Source organism: Trematosphaeria pertusa (assembly GCF_010094035.1).
Source record: "Trematosphaeria pertusa strain CBS 122368 unplaced genomic scaffold BU26scaffold_12, whole genome shotgun sequence".
Lineage (NCBI taxonomy): Eukaryota > Fungi > Ascomycota > Dothideomycetes > Pleosporales > Trematosphaeriaceae > Trematosphaeria > Trematosphaeria pertusa.
This window is the reverse complement of record NW_022987223.1, coordinates 1092378-1109980: the sequence shown is the minus strand read 5'-3', so window position 1 is coordinate 1109980 and position 17603 is coordinate 1092378. Positions and strand designations below refer to the sequence as shown.

Below are 17603 nucleotides of genomic sequence, written 5' to 3'. Positions count from 1 at the left end.
TGATTGTCCCGAAACAGCAAGCTGTCATGCCACATGATTGAAGCAACCCGTTGCGTTCCGTCTCTTTGACCATGATCCTTCCTTCATCCAACATTCAGTCCATGCACCAATACCATACGAAAGCGGTCGGTCGGTCGGTCGGTCGGTCGAAGCCCGTCGAATGGCCTACTCGGAAGACTTCAGCCGGGGCGTAATTCGGTGATTGAGGATAGTCGAGATAGTGGAGGAGGGGTGGGTTGAGAGCGGAAGCGGCGACGAAAAGTAGAGGCGGATAGTACGAGGTAGAGCGGAGGCGGGTTGTTATTTTGACGTTGATGGTTTTTATAGTTGTTTCTGAGTGACGTCAGTGAAAGAGGCATGTGAGTAATGAAGCAAACTTACTTTTTTGATATGTCTTGTCATAGTAAGACAACATGTCAGTGATAGAAGGAGTGAGGTGAGTAATACATACCATGAAGGCTTCAAGGCCAGGTAGGCTCGAAGCTCGAAGGTGGATGTGAGACAGTGAGGTGTTGTTGACATGTTGATGACATGTCATAGTACTAAGACATGTCAGTGAAGGATCAAGTCAGTGGAGGTATATGACAAACCTTGATGAGCTTCAGAGCTAGCAAGACCTGGCATGGCTCGAAGGTGGATAAGGTCGAATGATGTTGACCGTCTGATGTGATGCCGAAGACCTTGAGTGGGGGTGAAGGCAGGTTGAAGTTGAGATGGTTGGATGTCGAAGCCATGTCAAGGTTGGATGCGAAGAAAGGATGAGATGGTTGTAAGGTTCAGATGAGACCACATATTGAAGAGTGGAAGCAGTGGAGGGGCTGCTGTGGTCGAGTGGAGAAAAAGAGAGACGGAGGAGGGGCGGTGGGGGGAGTTTAAGTACCCGTAGGGCGCTAACGAGCTGACTAACGCCCACTAGCGCCGTTGCTGTCCCGTGACTGAGCCTTACTCCTTTGGGCTTGCTAAAGGCGCGGCAGGTGAGTCCCGTGGACGGATTTGAGGTCATTCGGAGCTCGGAAGCTGGCTCCGAACGCGTCTGACGGCTCTCGTTGGCTCGCTTATGCGTCTTGGCAAGAAAGGGGACCGTGCGTGAGGTAAAGTGCACCGTGCGCGCGCAAGGCTGGGCGCCCGGTGAGAGAGCTCTAGATCAACAACGGCGCTCGGAAATTGCATGCCGGCCCACTGATAAGGTGAGTCAGACAGCAGCAGATCACAAGATAAGCGGCTATACACGGGTGGCATCACACGGGCTCTGACTCAACAACAATATAGTTAGGAAGGAGCGCGATATTCGGCACGTGATGTAAACATTCACCGCAGAGACACTAACGTGCCGCATCGCACCGCAGGGGCTTGACAAGCTGGAGGTGACACAGAGAGTAGAGTAGGCTTTGGAGAATTACATAAAGGTCATATCTTCATTACAATGTTTGAGTGTGGTGTCTATATTGCTACGTGGGAATGGGATGTTGTACACGGTCAGAAGTACCCCAACTATGACCACCCCGAACCTTGCCCAACGGCGTAACGTATAGTAGAGTGCAATCTGGGCATCATGGAATTCATGCTGAGCTTTCCGCAATTTATGCTCAGTGTCCTCAACGCCTGTTGGGCCGCAGCCCATGCTTTCAGTGCCAGAGAGAGGGCCCGCCTTCACCCCACGACGCCATTACGCCCTTTGCACCAGGTCCAACTACGCCCAGAGGGAGCAATCACAGCCCGTTACTCTCAGGTGTACTGCCTCATCGCGTCCCGGTAACCCAGTCCGCCCCTCATGTCTTCTTCGAAGGCCTCCTGCACCTCCATGACCCGCTTGATGTATTCCATGCCAAAGGTGCCCTTCTCAGCGACGGCAATCGACTGGGACGTTTTGACAGCGTTCTTGATCTGCGAGCGTATTGTTAGCATCCATCATCGTACGTTTGCTGGGCGTGAGGCAGGCGCGTCGCGAGCCGTTGTTTGCCGCCAGACAAGGCAGCAACAGCCGCTCACCACACCCGCGCCCAGTAAACCACCAGGTGAGGGGACGAGATACATACCTGCCGCCCGTTCAATACCTTCTTGCTGAGCTCGTCAAAGTCGCTGTCCTGGAAGGGCTTGCACTTGTGCGCCGTGTCCTCGCCCGCCATCTTGAGCACCTTGCCGACGTGATGCTGCCAGATCTTCTTGCGCGCCTTCGCGGTCAAGTTCTCGTACCGTATGCCCATGTGTATGCGACTCTGGAATGCTTCGTCGAACGTCGATACGCGGTTCGTGGTGAGGAAGAGGATACCCTGGTAGTACTCGGTCAGACGAAGGAACACAGAGACGAGGCTGTTGCGGTGGATATCGTGCGGCTGTCTCGCCTCTAACTGTGCGGGGTGGTCAGCGTGTTTCTAAGTGATGAGTCGCAGGGTCCGAATGGAATGGAGTAACGTTTGTCAAATCTGCGACTCATCTAGCAATCGAATGGGACGGGACTTACAAACACGTCAGCCTCGTCGAGGAGCAAAATGGCGCCCCATGAGTGTGTGATATCCATGATGCGGTTGAGATCTCGTTCGAGAGAGGCCGAGTTCGTGCCCAGCTCGCCAGCCGAGACAGCGTACAGCGGGCACCTGAGGTACTCCGCGATCGACTCGCCGGTCAGCGTTTTGCCGACACCAGGCGGACCGTGAAGCACAACATTGAGGCCTTTGCCCTTGCCTTGTATGACATCGTCGATGGTCTTCGCGGCGTTGAAGCGGTGCGAGCTGACGAGGCCCTTCAGGTTCTGCTTGATGTGCTTGGGCAGGACGAGCGTGTCAAAGGCCTCGGTGTTCCACTCGATTTCTCGGATCCCAGACAGCGAGAATTCCAGCCAGAACTTCTCGGAAAACGCGAAGCCCAGGACGACTGGCGAGGCAATGAGCAGCTCTTCCTCGGTGAACGTGTGCTTGATGCCTTCGCCCTCATCTTCCACTGACTCTAGCTTCTGCCCAGTAATGTCCGGGCCTTTATCACCCGGAGGGATGCGAATGAGGTGCTTCTTGCCGTGCTTATCTTTCCACATGATCAAGCGGCCATTCGGCTTCTCGTCGTCAGACTCATCGTCGGCCTCTGAACAACAAGCGGAGCCCTCATCCTCGGAGTCATCGTCATCGTCTGACTGGTCCTGACTCACTTCGTCCTGCTTGATATATGATAACGGGTAGTTCGGGTTTATGCGACGGAAAATGGCGGGATCGATCATCACCCGCCCGTTGATAGTGATCTTAGCAACGGCGCGTTTCTGCTTCATGTACCCTAGACCACTATGGAAGCGGTAGTTCATGCCTTGCAGCGCTACAAACTTCTTACCGCGCTCAATGAGCTGTTCCTTTAGGCCCTGCGATGCGTCAGCTCTTCCGTTTCTGAATAATTCGTGCAGACAGCAAGGCCTTGCGAAGCATACGGTCACTCGCAATAGCGGTCGATGCGTCACAGTACGCGACATAGCGAGTGCTTGCTTCACCGTCCGCCAGCATGCGCGCCCGCCAGCTCTTCGACTGCATGGGTGCTTACCTCGGGGTCCTTGTGGTACTCCAGCGGATATGCTGCAAGATTCACAATCTTCCGTGGGCCCTTGAAAGCTGGAATCTGCACAAAATGATCACCCAGCCCGAAAACTTTCCCATCATACTCCAAGTACCTTCCATCAATATTCCACTTCTTGTTTCCAAACCAATCCTCTTCCTCGTATGCTGAATCCACTTTGAAGCACCGAGGATCGTCCTTATTGCCATATGTCGGCGTGTACGCAATGGTGTTCGGCTTGAAGAGCGCCCAGACGAGGTTGTATGTGATGGTGCCCGCTTTGAGCATCGGCTTCAGAGTCTTGCGCGTCTCTTCATAGTCTTCGTCGATGAAGCGCGCGAGGAGCTTGCATTGTGAGATTTGCTGCTCTAGCTGCTTCTTGTCTTTCCTCTTCTTGGCGCGCTTGAGCTGAGGCTTTAGCGTCTTCTTGATGTATCTGGTAATCTCGTCGTAGTAGAGGAATAGAGTGTGCGGGTGAATCTATGCGCGTTAGCAGAGTAGCTTTAGTAGGCGGGCGTCACCCGAAGAGCGGGCCGGGGCCTAGACCGGAGATCCACAACATTGGAGAGACATGCGAGGATAATGTTGATCTCGCTGGGAGGTCTCAAACAGTGATTGGGCATTGGGGTTGCACTTACACTGGGAGTATCTTCTACCAAGCTTATACTCTTGCAGTCCTTGAAGACAGCCTGGAGCACATTTCGAAGCAATTTTGATTTGATATCAACCTGCGTCTCCATGTACTTGTTATCCCAGCCGAATCTTCTCCGCACCGTGAATACGCAATCGAAATCATCCTTCTGCTCCTCTGCACTCTCCGTATACTTGTAATCCCGGATCTTCGAATCCCACACCTGATCCACGCGCTTGAACTCAAGAGCGTTTTTCTTCGACGGGACTGCCTTCTTGTCATCTGCCTTAGCAGCTTCGATCTTAGTCTTCTTCAGTAGAGGAGAAAGTGAAGGAGGGACTACGAGCTGCTGCTGCTGTTGCTGCTGGAGCAGGCTGAGCTTCGCGTGTTCCGCCCGCAGCTCTGCCATACGAGCGGCGATCTCATCGAATCCGCTTGAGCCTGTTGACGTCGCGGGCGTGTCGGGTGTGGAGGCTGCCGTATCATCTTTCTCGATCTCCGATCCGCTTGATGAGGCTAAGTCCGTTTCCTGGGCTTTTGCTTTCCTCTCCGCGATCTTCGCTTTGGCCTTAGCCTTAGCCCGCTTCCGCTTCTTCTCCTTCTCCTTCTCATCCTCGGAGTCGCTATCAGAAGACGACGATGACGACGATGACGAGCTAACCTCCTCATCAGAGCTCTCGTACTTCTTGCTCTTCTTTTTGGCTTTAGCCTTCTTCTTGCGCCTCTTCTTCTCGTCCTCGGACTCAGATTCTGAATCGCTATCTGCGGACGAGAAGTCGTCCCCGGAGTCGTGCTTCTTGCTCTTCCCTTTCTTCGCCTGAGCCTGAGCCTTTAACTTCGCCATCTTCTTTTCGGCTGCCTTTTTCAACACAGCTTTCGTCTTCTTCCTCTTCTTGGCTCGTTCATCTTCACTAGTGTCGCTACTGTCGGAATCGCTCGCGCTAGAATCACTACTGCTTTCGGAATCGGAGCTCTCTTCCTTCCGCTTGCTCTTCTTCATAGCGCGTTTGGTCTTCTTCTTGGCCTTGGTCTTCTGCTTTCCCTCCGTCGAAGTAGACTTTTTGACTTCCTCTCCGGCCTCGTGGGCCGGTGATGCATTCTCGTCCTTTGCCTGGACGGTATTGGCGGTCACTGCCCCTATCGCGGGCGCCGTCTTTCCCGACTCTCCTGCCTCCATGAGTATGTGACCGTCAGGTTCCGGTTCTTCGATGGATGTAGGAGTCGGCACGACGACGGGGGACGATGCAGTAGTATCGGAAGACGAAAGTTTCTTGTGGGTCGAAGGAAGGGGACGGTGAGGCTTTGTATTGCCCTGTTTGTTCATGAAGCGTGTCGCTGCCTGTTTGACAGCTGATTCTGCTGGCACTCAATCTCACTGGATCGATGATCCGCCGGTCAACTGCTTCTGCTGCGATTACTGCTTGTGGTGTGGAGCGGAACAACGAATTGGGGGCGGCAGATATGTCGCTGTGAAAGCGTGGTCAACTGGGCTTCTAATCTAGGGTGTGCGGCCGTCAGCGGGTGGCAGCGGGTGGCAAGCGTTAAGAGTCACCAGAGCTGTTCTGCCTGATGCGCAATATACACCATGGCCTGAGGTAAGGCCTATGACCGGTGAACGATTAGCCAATGCTCAGCCTCGCCGGCATCTATCAAGAACGCCACTCGCGCAAGTCCGGAGCCACAAAAAAAGGCCAATCGATAACTCTTCCCACTGTTCGTCTCCTTCCAGCTCTTGCGATGCGCAAACCAGACCTCGTTCGCCATCGGGCGCACCATGGCCCTTTATACGCATCGCCGCGCCGCCTGCGCGGTGCCGCATACACGCCATTGCGCACGCTGCTCTCCGCCTTAACCGCTTACCAGCGCCCTGGCCGGGAATCGACCAGTTCGTGGGAACACACAATGGAGCGTGTATCCTAGCGACTGGCTACACATATCGTCGTGGTCCGGGCTAAGCCTGATGCGCTAGCCGCATCGCGTTGGCGCCCATTCACCGCCTTGTAACGACAAGACATTCCGACAGCCGTTCGCCTCACTTTCTGTGCTGACAACGTGAGCAAAGACACGATGTGGATAATGTTAAATACAACCGTTCGGGGCTTCCTTGCCTTTTGGACGCCGCCGCAATCCCTAACCCCGTGGTATATGAGAATTAAACCCCTTCAAAGCCGCGTTGCACAAGTCCTCCGTTCCCATGTTCGTCTCCATGTGTCCAACGCCTCACCAATGCATATTGCGTCCTGCAACATGTACGGGAACACACATCATACATGCTCCTGATACGCTGAACAGACACAGCGCATACATACCCGAACCATAGCGCGAAAAGCACCCGCACACCCCCACCGAGATCGGTCGTTAGTACTCGGGCGGGAGACCCACTCGCGGCGAGGCCCCGAAACACGCGATGCAATTCTTTGAACACCGCAAGCGCCCTATCCCATAAGGGATTGTCCAACGGGACGGAACGGCCGCCTAGATCATGAGCTCGTAGTTTTGTGCTTGCCGAGATGCCCCAACGCATGCTCTTTCGCCGTCTTCATTTCGTCTTCTGGCCTTCCATCCGGGAGATCGCCTGTCGAGACATGTGGCAGAATGCCCTCAACTCCACCCTTGTGCGACTCGGGTGACTGCATCCGCTGTCCGGCGTCACTGCTCGCCTTGCTTTGTTCCGTGCCGTCAAGTTGACTTGGCAGCGTGGGGGAAGAGAAGGATGCCGGCCCGCTTCCGTCTGCGCTTCCGCTGTTCGGTTCTTGGACCACGTCTTCGCCATTCGGACCATGTACCTTGAGCCCTCTTGTTTCGCTCTCCTGGCTATCCCTTGCCGGCTTCGTGAGCACCTGCTGAGTATCATCCGCGTTTTGACTTTTGACACTACTCGCTTTGCTAACATTCGTGTTTGAAGCAGATGGACTGGAGATGCGCAGACCTAGGTCTTTGCCTTCACTTGGTTCCACGCCCTCCTGCCCCTTCCAATCGGCAGGCGACGATTGCTTAACGTCCTCGCCCTCTCGCGGTTCTGTGATTACAATGCCAGGGCGTCCTTCCTCGGCTCTGAGCGCCTTCCACACGACGGCAATCTTCTCGAATGCTTGTGTTCCTTTCCTAGCAGAACCTTTAATGCCGTCCATGGCGTCCCAAGTGATTTCAAAGACACCGGATTCATCGGCGATGCCTTTTTGCTCGGGTCCATTGCCCTCGAAGTAACAATTGAACCAGACATGCGCGACCGCCGTCACCATAGTTAGGTCGAATGCAGCCTTGTTGCGGCGCTCGATGTCGATGTTTATATCGTTGCTCGGCAGCACGACGCGCGTTGAGGGGCGGAAAATGACGTCGCCTGTGCCCGTATCGTCGTTCTCCGTCTCTTCCTTAGACGAAGACGTGTCGTCGCCAGAAGATTCCTTATCCCCAGGCTTTGCATTGGCTCGCTCGAAGGCAGTGCCGTCCGATTCGACCGACTCCTTTACCTTTGACGTCTTCTTGCCGGCTGACCATCCGACGCCATTCTTGTACATGACTTCTTGCACTGCCTGGGATATCGACGTAGTCGTGACTTCTCCCCTAACAACCTCCCTCTCTCCCCGCGTGAAGGTATGAAACCTCTTGATCAACTTTCCGTCGTTCACGAAGCCCTCAACCTGGATCTTGACCCCGTCTCTTAGCCCCCAGCAGTGTACCTCCAACACCTCGACCTGGCGTTCGACGTAGATCTTGCCGTGCTTTGCCCAGCGGTCTGTGTAGCCTATCCATCGGAGCTGGCTGGGGATGCTGACCCCTTTGCCCATGTTCGGCCGCATCCTCCTCTCCGTGAATCTCTGCAGTGCTTTATGTACCGGCCAGCCTTCCTCGCTAATCAGGTAGCTGCAACTGGCTGTTCCTGACCTCCCTTTTCCCGCTTTGCAGTGTACCACTACGACGCGTCCCTCCTTCTCATGCAGCCAATTCCGCATGCTCGCCATGATGTTCGGTATGAGGGCGAATGGGGGCGGGTGGTGGTCAGGAAACGGGTAGTGGTAGACGCGGCCGTAGACCTCCGAGTCTGGGTAGCCCGTCCCTTCTGCGCGGAACTCCCATATTGCCCAGTCGTCGCCGTGCTTCGAGTCGAGAAACTTTACGAGGGAGTCAAGCGGGTTGCGGTACGCGCGTTGGGGATAGGTGCCGCTGGGGCCCGAAGTCGCAATGACTGAACGGTGCGATTAGAGGGTTGCGAGGTAAGAGGGCTCCGAAGGCGTTACTGACTATTGTCTGTGACATAGCAGAGGTCGAGCCCGGCTTCTGGGTGCCTGGCGCGCGGACCCGCGACTATCTGTCGCAGCAGCGATGCCTGGAGCGTCGCGTTAGTTCCCAACATGTTGAGACGCGAGCAGGGTAAATCTCACCATTTACTTGGCAATAGTAGAATATACGAGTGGAGAGTACTGTTATGTGCTGGGCGGCATCGCAAGGCTGATGTTGCGGTAATGAGGCTCGTGGAGATCCAGGCCAATGCTCGAGCTTCGCCAGTGATGTCATCCCTGCCCCTGCCGTTGGTGCCGTGCCAAGACAGCCGCACCAACAGCCACACACGAGGTCATGCTGTCCCTGGCCATCATGTCCCTTTCTTGAAGGCGCCCCCAAACGTAAACCTCACGGGCGCGCCCTCGCGCGGTCGAATGCCGTCGTGGCCTCCCTGTTGAGCTCTCGCGCTGCGATTGGTGTGCTTGTTTCTTACCATCCTAACTGCACTCCACACACCAATCACCATGGAGCCTCGGTAATCCTGTGCCACTCATCGCACTGCAGTGCGTTGCACGTCTCATTGGTCGACCCCATGCGAATCCTTCTACGTCTTCTCTGGTATTTAGGATGGTCTTTGGCTCTTAGAAAGCTCGTTGCTGTCCACTCTTACCATGGCATCCACGACCCCTACCTTCGTGAGCGCTAAACAGCTTGCACAGCGCCCGACGCGAAAGCCACGCAAGCTGAACTACTTTAGCTGTACATTCTGTCGGAATGCCAAAGTCAAGGTGGGGAATCGTCCCAAATATGTCGAAGTAGGACTAATTCGCCCAAGTGTCTTCCTGTGGAGCGTAGCTGGCCAGCAGAGAAATGTATCCGATGTTACGAGAAAAGCCTTGCTTGTTCCAAGTCGAATCGCAAGATACAGCGTGTTCGGCCTCTCGCTAATGAAGAGACATTCCCATCATCGTCGACGTCGACCGACGTCCGGCCACCTTTGACGATGCCCTCGGATGCAGGCGAATCAATCCCAAGCGAACCTCACTGTCGCGACAATGTACACACCGCGTACGTCCCGAGCGGCAATACTTTTGAAAGTTCCTCAGCTGAAATAACGTAGGCTACTTCTACTCAGTCTGCACGCACTCATGACCATGGCTCTACAGGAACTCAAATCAATCGGCGAAGATTTGATACAGCCATTCAAGCATGATCCGGAATCGACGATCCACGCAGAAATCATGGACAAAGTCCTTGACCAGTATAGAACTTTCACACAATCGCTCCAGCAGGAAGTCGCAGAAATGGCAGATGTCCTGCCACGGGACCAGACAATACTCTGCGCGTCCTTAAATCTGGCATACTCCTCCCAAGCTTTAACGTGTTGGACTAAAGATAGGCGGACTATCAGCGAGACAATAGATCTTTATGAGGAGCTTGGCCACTTTGGTATCGCAAGCGTCCTTCAGATCAAGCGACTCATGGAGCGGCCTGACCTCGTCGACAAGGAGGCGCCGCGGCTCATTCGATGTCGACTACAGCTCCTCTCCGAGATTGGTCCTATCCTAGAAAGACCAAGCTTAGAATCGCAAGTCCCTAGTTTCTTGCGGAACTCTCAACTATTCCTACCGGCAACTCTACTTAAGGCGGATCCTATCATGCATCATGTCCGACAACTTGGGTTAAGAGACTGCCTTGGTCGCACAACTTCGCATCTGGAGCATGATGCCGGACGCAATCCGAGTTCCGAATCTCATGTCATGGATGGCGATGTCTTCGGTCGCACTGCCCTGCACTTGGCTCTTTATAAGGACGACCAATTTCTGGTCGATGAAGTCATAAGAGCGCACGCAGCTGCCTACGCGCCAACCGTCACAGGCATAACAGCGCTCCATCTTGCGGCAGGAAGAGGTCAGATAAATTGCTTTCGAAAGATATTACGAGACTGGCGACCCGACCTACAGTCCGTTTACTCGACAGACTGCACTGGTCGCACGTTTCTCGAATGGGCAGCGAGTTGCGGAAACGAAAACATCGTCGACTGCTTCTTAGGTGATGAGTCTTCACTGGACTGCGATTGGAGAATAGACGGCCATGGCATAGCCGCATTGAGACTCGCTGCACAATTCGGCCACGTCGGCGTTATCCGCTCTCTTCTACGGTACGATTTCTCTCCCAATGCGCAGGACCACCTCGGCCGTACGCCCTTCTGGTACGCTGTCTCAGAAGGTCGTCTCGAGGTTATGAAATGCTTACGCTCACTGGCGGACGTCGACCACAAAGACAAGCGAGGGTGCACTCCACTTGCCGAAGCAGCCAGGGCAGGGTTTACGGAGGGTATCCGATATCTTCTCAGTCTCAAAGCCCCAGGCCCACGAGGGGGGATCATCATGGAGGCTGATCCGCATTCGCAGGACAATCTAGGAAGGAGTCCTGTAACTGCAGCGTTACAGGGTGGACATAAAGAATGCGTAGATCTTCTCCTGGGTGCAATGTCCGCTAAGGGATCGGAAGGGATCGCGCCTGCGGCGAACAGGAATTGGGACGATATACAGAAGACGCTTTGGCAGCTGCTATAATATTACGGCTTGATATCTTAGTTGGTTGATAAGTATCACTGGCAACGAATCAAATATCTACTAATTTCTTCATATATTCCTTCATTCTAGATGAGCTTCTCTCTGCATTATTCTGAGACACTTGCTATTAACTAGATAATCCAAGTCAATTCCGAGCTTTTCTTCTTTTTCCATTTCGAGTTCAAGCTGAACTTCTTGATGGCCTTCCCCATTTCGAAATCCTGCCGAGCATTCACGATTGAGCAAACATGAGCGTAATCCTCGTGATGGAACGCACAATCCTGCGCCAAAAAGGCCACAACGCAGTCCGTTCTGCCAGCTTCTGTCGCTAGAATGAGTGGAGATTTTCCATCCCGGTCCTTCGAGTTCGGATCCACTTTCCAGCTGATTCGTGAGCCCTTCATGCTGCCTAGGGGATCTTGATCATTAAGGCTAAGGAGAAACTGGACAGCTTCTATATTTCCATTTCTTGCAGCTTCGGCTAGAGGCGTACGCCCATTGATGTCTTTGTGGTCGGGGCTCGCGACCTTACCCAGGCCTAGGACTTCCATGATTCTGTAGTCAGATCCTTGCACGGCATACCAGAAGGGGGTGCGATGCAACTTGTCTGGAATATCTGCGGAGAATCCGTACTTCAGTAAGATGCGCACAGCGTTGAGATGGCCACCGCGGACGGCGAGACCTAGAGCAGAGTTCCAGTAGCAATCGACATGGTCGGCAACCGAGATGTGGGGCCGGATGTTGCAGAAGAATTCGATTGCTTCGTGCTGGCCAGTGCTTGCGGCGCAAAGCAGCGGAGTGCGACCTGTACAGTCCGCAGCCTTCCAGCCATTCTCGGCCGTACCCTTGTCTCGATGTTTTTGCCAGATCCAACGACATATCGAAGTATAACCCATATATGCGGCGACGTGCAATGGCGAAAGGCCAGTAAATGTCTGCGCGTATATATCTACGTCGGCTTCAAGGAGCTCCTTTACCTGCTTTTCGTTTCCGTCCCGGCATGCAAAGTACAATGCCGTCCGTCCAAGAATGTCCTTATGATTGACGTGTGCATCTGACCACCTTGTATTGTGTATCCCTGCATCGATCCGGATATGGGAGGGGGTTCTGCCAAGGCAATCGTGTCTGATTGCAGGTTCAAGGCTGGATAGTCTGTCCTGAAGAAACAGATCGACCATGGTTGGGTTGTATCCGAAAGACCCGTTTGGCAGATGTGGCAGAGCCAAAGACATGAGCTGGAGTTCTTTCGGCGCGTTCTGGCCTATCTCATGATATATTGGAGGGCTATGCCACACAGACAGAAACTGGCCTCTGGCTTCCTCGAACCGTTGCTTGTCCGCATCGTCGATCTGTGTTGGGTACTTCATCATTTGATCCATCTGAAGGAGGAAGGCGCTTCCATACAGGCCTGCTGTCTGGAGGTTTGTTACTCCTTGACGCATTCGTTGCAAACTTTCCTCGTCGGCCGTACTTGATATTCTAGCATGCCCATACTCGTTGTGAGTATCTCGGCCGAGCAAAAGTGGATCGTTGCTAGTTGTGGTGCGTATCTCGGATTTGACAAGGGCGGCAAATTCGTCGAGAAGTCGAAAAGCCCCATCCAGGCATTTTGCGTGATCGATGCCGTTTGGAACATGCTCAAATGGTCTTATCATGTCATTAGCCAGCGCCTCCAGCTGACCGATCGCCATCTTGATGATCTTTTTAATGGGGATCAATACATCCCTGTTATACATAAGCCATCCCTGCCGCAAAGGTTCGTATATTTTACAATACGTACAGTCGCTGCGCGCCCAAGTCGTTTGCAGAGCAGAACGCGAAGTCTCTAGGGTTCGCGAGCGTAACATCAGCCTGAGTCGAAGATATCGGGCTTTGGGATGAGACTGATATTGGCTGGGATGGGACGCTGTAGGCGTTGCTGAGGGTCCCGCTCGCTAACTCAATAGTCGCCGTTGGTGTCGCACTCGGTTTCGAAAGACGTCGTTTTGCTAGTTTTACTCGCTGAGGCTCTGAACACGGAAGATTACGCTCCAGACATCGTTGGCATTTTTCGCCAGGCCATTGACGGTTACTCGGTAAACACTAGGTCAGTCAGAACGGGACTCGAAGATGCTATCATAAGACTCTATGGACTGACCTTTTGCTTATCCGTGCGACAGCAAGAGCACTTCCAGAAGTCAAGGCTGAAACGCTTCTTACGAGTTGGGCGTCTCGCCAGCTCTGAGCCAGCTAGCATTGGAGGACCTGCAGTAAGAGTAGACGAATTCGCGGTGGTCGATGAAGAGCTCGAAAACATGAGGGCCTTCTGTAGCTGCGCCACTGATGGTACGGTCGAATTAGTCAAAGGTGGGTGAGTATAGACCTTAAGACACAAGATACGACGAATTTTAACGCTTCTGCCTTCTGCGTATCGTACCATGTAGCTTCGAGTAAGGCGTCCAACAAGTGCTGTGTTCGTGTCGTTAAGCAAGGCTGTCCAATCGCAGAACAATCGCAGCGAGTCGCGCAGGGATCCTTCAGTAGCATCACAACACATTTCGTGCGGAAGCGGCTATGTGCACAGGCGCTCACCATTCGTCGACAATGCTGCATCGGAAGCATCTTCGCCTTCCGCGTTCCAATCGCGCACAGTTCGCTTTAACCTAGGTGGCTTCGCCCTGTGGTTCCTCGATGCATGCAGTGACCTGTGGAGCGTTATCCAACAGGAGGCTAAACCCTCGCAAGCATGGAAGTGGTTGCGGAAATGAGCGACATGCAGCTACGAAGAATTCGACAGCTCGCACTAGGAGTTCCAAAGGGCCAAGGCTGTCTGCAGAAGGTCTTGGACAAGCCAATGGTTGTTCGGGCGCGCATCGGATACCAGTTCCCCTTCCCCGCCTGCAACGGCGTCACCTTCCATGTAGCGTCAAGCTGTCGCATTCATAGTATTCTAGCGAATCGCGCATCGAACGCTCAACACCCTCACCCGGAAACTTTGCACATGCGCCTGTCGCATTCCCGCGTCGTCTCTTTGATATCGATCCGCGTCCAAGTCAGGTAATGTTCGCATCGCGCAGGATTGTCCTTCGGATACTGGCGTAGAAGGCAGTCTTCCTAGGTGGGAACAACACGACTGCGCCAACTGGGGCGCAGTGCGAACGGAAGGAGCTCGAATATAAGTAGAGCATGAAAGGCCGAAACCATGAGCCTTCTGAAACCCATTCCTTACTCACATCCGGTCCTTCTCGATTCCTTTCCCGCGTTTGACGGCGCTAACCTTTATAGCGTCACAACCCGTGGGCAAGGTCTCACCCAACCAAGGTGAGCTCATATCGCAGTATAACGCGCTCGATACTAACAGGCGAGAGGGACGGTCCGACTGAAGCCTAATACGGAGGCTTAAAATTCTTCAAACATGTCTGGGCCAGACCCCACTTCAAAAGAAGCCCTCGGATTCAACATAGTGGGCGTAGTGCTGGCAGTCGTGACCATCTATGTCGCGGTGGTCGGGCTTTTGCTACACTTGTGGAAGACACATCGGGGGCGTAACGTCCATGCGAGGGTCTTTGAGCTGGAAGCCCGTACTTCTCATGTTTGTTGAATCTCCCGACTGAGTTGAATCGCAACTAATTTGTAAATCAGCAATGAAGAAAGTTTAGGTGAAGGGTCATTGCCTGAGGGCTGAGAATTGAAGGACAACGGCTCCTGGGACTCCCGATCATCGATCGCTAAATATAGAAATTGGACAGTTGTTAAGATTCTTCGGGCGCCTTCAGACGAGGGAATCAGCCATTTTGCGCAAGAAAAAAAAAAGAGCTAAATAGACTGCGGTAATGGGCCCTCCTCCCCCAGCCAGCCCGAATGCCTACCGAACGCGAGGCTCTGAGAGGAGCCTGGCTCATTCGCTGCATCGTTGGTCGCGACGGTAGTAACGGCTAATTGGCGCTACAAAATAAGGGTCGATCGAAGTCCGCTAGGTCTATAGCTCCAAGCTGCGCAGACGCTTAAGCGCAACCTCAGACGCTCTCCAAGGTCAGATTCTTCGGCGTGATACGCCATACTCTGACATGTGAGCGCTTGGCAAGTAATCAGCAGCTTCGAGCAGCTACACACATACTCTAACCTTAGCGCCTAATACTTCGACTCTTCTTGAAATGCCCCCTTTTGTAGGATTCTATGCTCCCGCGTGATATGATGCAGAACCCGAGGGGTAGCGGGCGGTTCGCGAAAGCGAGGAGGAAGAACGGCCAAGTAGGTGTGAGGACGACCCGTTCCAAAGCATCGTTCAACGTGGGGAACGGCATGGTTGGCAGTGTGGCACGGGAGAGATCGTGAGGTTGCGTGGTGTCTTTTCTTCGGAGCTAGCCCGCATTAGGTATGGCTCGTCGCATGCAGATCACACATTTTCAAACCAGTCTCCAAGGCGGCTATCTATCTCCTTACAATTCTATCTATATCTTTGCCGAAATTATAGAGCGATCTATGATGTCTTTGATCTAGACTCTCTCATGCTCCGCCGCTCGTAGCACGACGTCCGCCAGGCATCCCGCGCCGAAATTCCCTAGCAACCCCACTGCGGGCCCCTCGTGTCTTCCCACCTGCCATTTCCCTCCCGTCCCGTCGCCTCAACCGCCGGTGCGATGCAATCTATCAGCCTGCTTCAGAGCACGCGAATTCAGATCTTGCTCCGCCCAAGCATGGCCGACCCTGACCCTCGGCACGTCGAAAACCTGGGGCAGCTCGCATGCCAAGGGCTTCTGCAATTAACCGCAATATCGAGCACATATGAGCAGCAAATGAGAGCCGCCTCATGTGATATTATAGAATCTTCGAAAGGTGTTCTTCCGGGCCGATTGAGGATAGCCTGTTCCCCGCGTGCTGGATACGAAACGACGAGCCTATGTAGTCGAGGCATCTGGACAGGCGACGCAGGAGAACGAGGCACGCGATTCGCCAATGCGTAGAGAGGCCCCGGAACAATGTTTCGACGATTGGAAAGGGAAATTTCGGGGGTACTTTGGGGCTCTCGTCCGTCTTCGCTCTGCAAGGAATTGAAGATGTTAAAGTGGCTTTAATCACTGTCGTGATGCCGGTCCGGCTCGTCGACGGATACGCCGTGCGAGTATAAGTTCGATTGGGTTTCCCCTTCCTTGTGGCTCTTCGTCGCCATCATTCTCGAGATCGTTGACCAGTATCTTATTCCACAATGGCTCCATACACGCTCATTGCCGCGGCCCTCCTGGGCCTCACGGCTGCTCAAACCCCAATTGGCAGTCCCGACGTACACCCTAAGCTCACAACATGGAAGTGCACAAAGGCTGGCGGCTGCAAGTCGCAGCAGACTGCGCTCGTGCTCGACTCCGCATCGCACCCCATCTACCAGAAAGACAACACCGCCAAAGGCTGCGGTAACTGGGGAAGCCCGCCCGACCCAGCCGTATGCCCTGATGAAGCGACCTGCGCCAAGAACTGTGTCATGCAGGGCATCCAGAACTATGCCGACTACGGAGTTACAACAAAGGGTGGAGCCTTGACGATGAATATGTATGGCAAGAACGGCGTTGCAAGCCCGCGCATCTACCTCCTCGCGGAAGATGAGAAGAAGTACGAGATGATCAAGTTGACCGGCAATGAGTTCACCTTCGATGTGGACATGTCCAAGCTGCCGTGTGGAATGAACGGTGCTTTGTACATGTCCGAAATGGAGGCGACCGGTGGCCAGTCCACGCTCAACCCCGGAGGTGCCGCATACGGCACCGGATATTGCGATGCTCAGTGCTTTACGACCCCGTGGGTCAACGGTGTTGTAAGTGCAGGCTCACTAGCTGCTCCATATCCCCACTAATGAATATCAGGGCAACATCAAGGGCCAGGGTATCTGCTGCAACGAGCTCGACATCTGGGAGGCGAACGCACGGGCGACCCAAGTCGCACCGCACACCTGCTCCAAGCCAGGTCTCTACCGTTGCACTGGGGACGAGTGCGGCGCTGCCGGTGTCTGTGACAAGAACGGCTGCGGCAAGAACCCCTATGCCGCCGGGGAGAAGAACTACTACGGTCTTGGCCAGAACTTCAAAGTTGACACTTCGAAGCCGTTCACCGTCGTGACGCAGTTCCCAGCCACAGACGGCGTACTTACGTCGGTCGTGCGCAAGTACGTGCAGGGCGGAAAGGTCATTGAGGATGCGGCTTTCAACGTCACCATGAACGACGACTACTGCACGAAGAATGGAGCCAAGACCTTCATGGGTCTGGGTGCCATGAAGGGTATGGGCGAGGCGATGAGCCGTGGTATGGTGCTTGCTATGTCCATCTGGTGGGATGAGGGCGGTTTCATGAACTGGCTCGATAGCGGCAACGCCGGGCCTTGCAATGCGACCGAGGGTGATCCCAAGGTTATCCAGCAGGTCGAGAAGGCGCCTGCTGTGATCTTCAGCCAGATCAAGTGGGGCGAGATCGGTACGACTTTCGGCACGAAGAGGCTCAACAGGTGGGATAGAGAGTAAACAGCTGCTCGAGAGTCGGTCCCCAGATGAATGATTGATAGCCGAGTAGCATTTGTAAATACATTTGTCTTCGGATCATGTTCAACACATTAGCCGCCCGAATGAAGTGAGGAGTCTATGACTTGTCCTTTACAGCCGTACACTCCAGCACGCCCA

General features: G+C 54.0%; 5 protein-coding genes across 5 annotated transcripts; 1 reads left to right on the top strand and 4 right to left on the bottom strand.

Annotated features, from left to right (window-relative positions):
• Positions 1-461: 461 nt before the first annotated feature.
• On the bottom strand, positions 462-734 carry BU26DRAFT_568239 (uncharacterized protein; the record flags this gene model as incomplete). Its single annotated transcript, XM_033833751.1, has 2 exons — positions 462-542; positions 591-734. The coding sequence occupies 2 exons, from the start codon at positions 732-734 to the stop codon at positions 462-464; spliced, it is 225 nt and encodes a 74-aa protein (XP_033680686.1).
• A 991-nt stretch (positions 735-1725) lies between these two features.
• BU26DRAFT_432848 (uncharacterized protein) lies at positions 1726-5339 on the bottom strand (the record flags this gene model as incomplete). The annotated part of the gene is made up of 5 exons (XM_033823999.1): positions 1726-1884; positions 2037-2348; positions 2462-3343; positions 3520-4011; positions 4170-5339. The coding sequence occupies 5 exons, from the start codon at positions 5337-5339 to the stop codon at positions 1726-1728; spliced, it is 3015 nt and encodes a 1004-aa protein (XP_033680685.1).
• Positions 5340-6379: 1040 nt separating this feature from the next.
• BU26DRAFT_73847 (uncharacterized protein) lies at positions 6380-8630 on the bottom strand. Its single transcript, XM_033836287.1, has 3 exons — positions 8545-8630; positions 8405-8489; positions 6380-8348 (listed from the first exon to the last, which is right to left on the bottom strand). The coding sequence occupies exons 1-3, from the start codon at positions 8545-8547 to the stop codon at positions 6643-6645; spliced, it is 1794 nt and encodes a 597-aa protein (XP_033680684.1). The 5' UTR covers positions 8548-8630; the 3' UTR covers positions 6380-6642.
• Positions 8631-11033: 2403 nt separating this feature from the next.
• BU26DRAFT_73844 (ankyrin) lies at positions 11034-12733 on the bottom strand. Its single transcript, XM_033836286.1, has 2 exons — positions 12686-12733; positions 11034-12607 (listed from the first exon to the last, which is right to left on the bottom strand). The coding sequence occupies exons 1-2, from the start codon at positions 12696-12698 to the stop codon at positions 11094-11096; spliced, it is 1527 nt and encodes a 508-aa protein (XP_033680683.1). The 5' UTR covers positions 12699-12733; the 3' UTR covers positions 11034-11093.
• A 3293-nt stretch (positions 12734-16026) lies between these two features.
• BU26DRAFT_73765 (glycoside hydrolase family 7 protein) lies at positions 16027-17492 on the top strand. Its single transcript, XM_033836284.1, has 2 exons — positions 16027-16747; positions 16797-17492. The coding sequence occupies exons 1-2, from the start codon at positions 16148-16150 to the stop codon at positions 17445-17447; spliced, it is 1251 nt and encodes a 416-aa protein (XP_033680682.1). The 5' UTR covers positions 16027-16147; the 3' UTR covers positions 17448-17492.
• The last annotated feature ends 111 nt before the right edge of the window (positions 17493-17603 follow it).